This window comes from Cebus imitator, unplaced genomic scaffold, assembly GCF_001604975.1.
Source record: "Cebus imitator isolate Cc_AM_T3 unplaced genomic scaffold, Cebus_imitator-1.0 Scaffold15, whole genome shotgun sequence".
In the NCBI taxonomy this organism is placed as follows: domain Eukaryota; kingdom Metazoa; phylum Chordata; class Mammalia; order Primates; family Cebidae; genus Cebus; species Cebus imitator.
In genome coordinates, this window is record NW_016107330.1 from 1143981 (window position 1) to 1147329 (window position 3349).

General features: G+C 50.6%; 2 protein-coding genes across 5 annotated transcripts in view; one reads left to right on the forward strand and one right to left on the reverse strand.

Annotated features, from left to right (window-relative positions):
• The window catches only part of LZIC (leucine zipper and CTNNBIP1 domain containing), a 14938-nt gene extending 13701 nt beyond the window's left edge, over positions 1–1237 (reverse strand). The window contains exons 1-2 of the mRNA XM_037730760.1: positions 1135–1237; positions 418–567 (exon numbers count right to left, since the gene is read on the reverse strand). Coding sequence (XP_037586688.1) covers positions 418–519 — 102 coding nt within the window. The 5' untranslated portion in view covers positions 520–567; positions 1135–1237. The remainder of the gene's footprint in view (positions 1–417; positions 568–1134) is intronic.
• Positions 661–3349, forward strand: part of NMNAT1 (nicotinamide nucleotide adenylyltransferase 1) — a 37238-nt gene continuing 34549 nt past the window's right edge. For 2 of the 4 annotated variants that reach the window (XR_005196162.1, XM_017503750.2), the window contains exon 1: positions 661–1301. The gene's annotated coding sequence lies outside the window, so the exon portion shown is untranslated. Of the gene's footprint in view, positions 1541–3349 lie in introns of all 4 variants that reach the window. The other 2 variants (XM_037729590.1, XM_017503743.2) reach the window with 2 other exon arrangements.

A 3349-nucleotide genomic window follows, 5' to 3' on the forward strand; every position in this document is an offset into this window, starting at 1 on the left:
TCTTTTTTTTTTTTTTTTTTTTTTTTTTTTTTTTTTTTTTTTTGAGACGGAGTTTCGCCCTTGCTGCCCAGGCTGTAGTGCAATGGCGCGATTTCGGCTCACAGCAACCTCCGCCTCCCGGGTTCAAGAGATTCTCCTGCCTCAGCCTCCCGAGTAACTGGGATTACAGGCATGCGCCACCATGCCCGGCTACTTTTCGTATTTTTAGGAGATACGGGGTTTTTCCATGTTGGTCATGCTGGTGCTGAACTCCCGATCTCAGGTGATTTGCCCGCCTGGGCCTCCCAAAGTGCTGGCATTACAGATGTGAGCCACCGCGCAGGCTAAGGTGGTGCACTTTTACCGAAACTACAGAAACCGCTCTCAGACACTGTAATATGGAGTGGAGGGTGCTCGTTCATGCTCACCTGTCTCTTAGTTCTCTGATCTCTGCACGGTGCTGACGGGTCTCAAACTGCAGAAACCTCGAGTTCTTGACGTTCCAAGTGTCATAAACTTGAGGAAAATGAAATTATTCATCAGGACTACAAAAGGCTCAAAGTTCAAACCACCTGGGGGTGGAGATGGCTGGAAAAAAGGAAACCATTAACAAGTAATTTTATTTGCTATATATAAACTTGCCCTAAGGCAGTTCAGATAACTTCCACTAGAGCAGCCCGAGACATCACCGGCGGTGGCATTTTCTCCCCCGACTGCGCCTACTGCAGCCTTTCCGAGGTTTTTCCTAGCGAGGCCGAGGTATTTGAGGAATACCCCGCATCAGGACACACCTTGAGGGAAGGCGTCAAACCCAGAGGCATAGAAAAGGTGAGGGCGGAGAGCACGTCTCTTTCTGGCTGAAAGTGAGCAGCGTTTGGCCCAGCACCAACCGGAATGGGTGAAGAATCAGCTCCGGCCACCGCAGCAAATCCCACCCCACGCGGGAACTTGAAGCTCCGGCACTTAGATCCCGCGGTGGCGGGGCTCCACCAGGCCCCGGTTGCCACCAGAGGTAGCCGTAAACCCACGGTTCCCGAAACTCCTTCCGGCCCTCCCAGACAAAAACTGGGACAACCTTCTTAGGTCCCCGGGATCCCCGCTGTGCCACCGGCCCGCCCGCGAGTCCCAGAGTTTAGGGCCAGGGGCCCCGCCTACCTGAGGGCCCTGGCCTGGCGGACCGCGCCGAAGGAGCACTTCCGCCGGTCGCACGCACTTCCGGCCTGCTGGAACCAATGAGAGTGCGGCCGAGGTGTTCCCCTCGCTGGCGTCCGGGCCGCGGGTGGTCTCCGGGAGCATTGGGGCCGGCGGACAGTGAGGGCGCGGTAAGCTCCCCGTAAGGAGCCCTTGAGAAACTGGTCTATAGGGGAGTCAGTCCAGGACCCCTTTTAGTCCCAGACATAGGGGAGTACAAGATAGTGGAGTCTTTAGGGTAGAACATGACTCGAGGCAGGCTCATTTTCAAGTTTGGGGCAAGGAGCATTGATTGACCGTTAATTTTTTTCAGTGGAACCAAAAACTTGGGTAAAATTGCTTCTGACCTTCGGAACGGATGGATTCACCTTGGAGAGGAAAAATCCCTTTCTAGAAAAGTCCTGAGGTCTGGCACCCTTAGGCTTAACGGGGGATGGCTGGGCGTCAGAGGAGGAAGTCCTTCATTCGGAATGACTTCCCTTTCCTCCTAAATCCTTTCCAAATATGTAAAAGACCACCTCCACGTTCCTGGAAGTGGTTTGCCACTCATGCTCCTTGAGAAGGAGGTAATGAGCTGTTGGGCAGCATTTAAAAAGTTACCCTTGACCAGATCGGTGGCTTACACCTGTAAACCCAGCACTTTGAGAGGCCGAGGTGGGAGGATCGTTTGAGCCCAGCCTGGGCAACATAGTGAGACCCCCATATCAAAAACTTAAAAATAAAATTACCCAGAAACTGGGTGGAAACCATTTAATGATGTTCTCAGTCCATCTTCCTGAAGTAATCCACAGGACAACATCAGTGTTCGTGGTAGAATTGTTTCATAGGGGCAGTCTTTTATTTTTTTTTGAGACAAAGTCTCACCCTGTCACCCAGGCTGGGCTGCAGTGGCATGGTCTCGACTCATTGCAACCTCTGCCTCCTGGATTCAAGCAATTCTCCTGTCTCAGTCTCCCGAGTAGCTAAGATTATAGACACGTGCCACCACGCCCAGCTAATGTTTGTATTTTCAGTAGAGATGGGGTTTCACCATGTTGGCCAGGCTGGTCTCGAACTCTTGATATCGTAATTCGCCTGCCTCAGCCTCCCAAAGTGCTGGGATTACAGGTGTGAGCCACCTGTAATGGCTTTTTTTTTTTTTTTTAAGTAACACTGTCTTGTTAAAAAACAGGAGCCTGTGTTGCCCAGGCTGGAGTGCAGTGGTGCGATCATAGCTTACTGCAGCCTTGAACTCCTGGGCTGAAGTGATCCCCGGGCCTTGGTCCCTCAAAGTGTTATGGTTATTACCACAAGCCACCGCCAGGCCTGGAGTCTTTGAAGTTAGTTATATTTCAGCTACCCAGGACAGACTTCTAACTTTGATTGCCACAGAACTCTACCAGAACTAATTGTTTCCCTTAGTTCTGTCTGATTGTGGAATCTCTTATTACCATCAGTTGTTTTTCAGAGTTACAATTTAGATATGAAACAATTTTTTTTGTTTGTTTTTGTTTTTTGAAACAGGGTCTCACTCTGTTGCCCAGGCTGGAGTGCAGTGGCAGGATCCAGCTCACTGCAACCTCCCCTTCCCAGGTTCAAGCTATTCTCCTGCCTCAGCCTCCTGAGTAGCTGGGACTACAGGCACCTGCCACCAGTCCCAGCTAATTTTTGTATTTTTAGTAGTGACGGGGTTTCACCATGTTGGCCAGGCTGGTCTCAAACTCCTGAGCTCAGGTGATCCACCTACCTCTGCTTCCCAAAGTGGTGGGATTACAGGCGTGAGCTACGGCACCCGGCTGTGAAACCATTTTTCTAGCCCACCTTAGAGAAGACTGTTGACACACTAGTTGGAATGGTTGCAGTAGCCTCCTACCTTGCAAGACACTTTAGATTCAAAGAATTTCCTTTGTAAAAGTTGGCCAGGCACGATGGCTCATGCCTGTAATCCCAGTACTTTGGGAGGCTGAGGTGGGCAGATCACTTAAGGCCAGGAGTTTAAGACCAGCCTGGTCAACATGGTGAAACCCCATCTCTACTAAAAATACAAAAATTAGCCAGGCATAATGGTGCATATAATCCCAGGACTCGGGAGCCTGAGGCATGAGAATCACTTGAACTCAGGAGGTAAAGGTTGCAGTGAGCCACAATCACACCACTGCACTCCATCCTGAGTCATAGCGCAAAACTCCTTCTCAAAAAA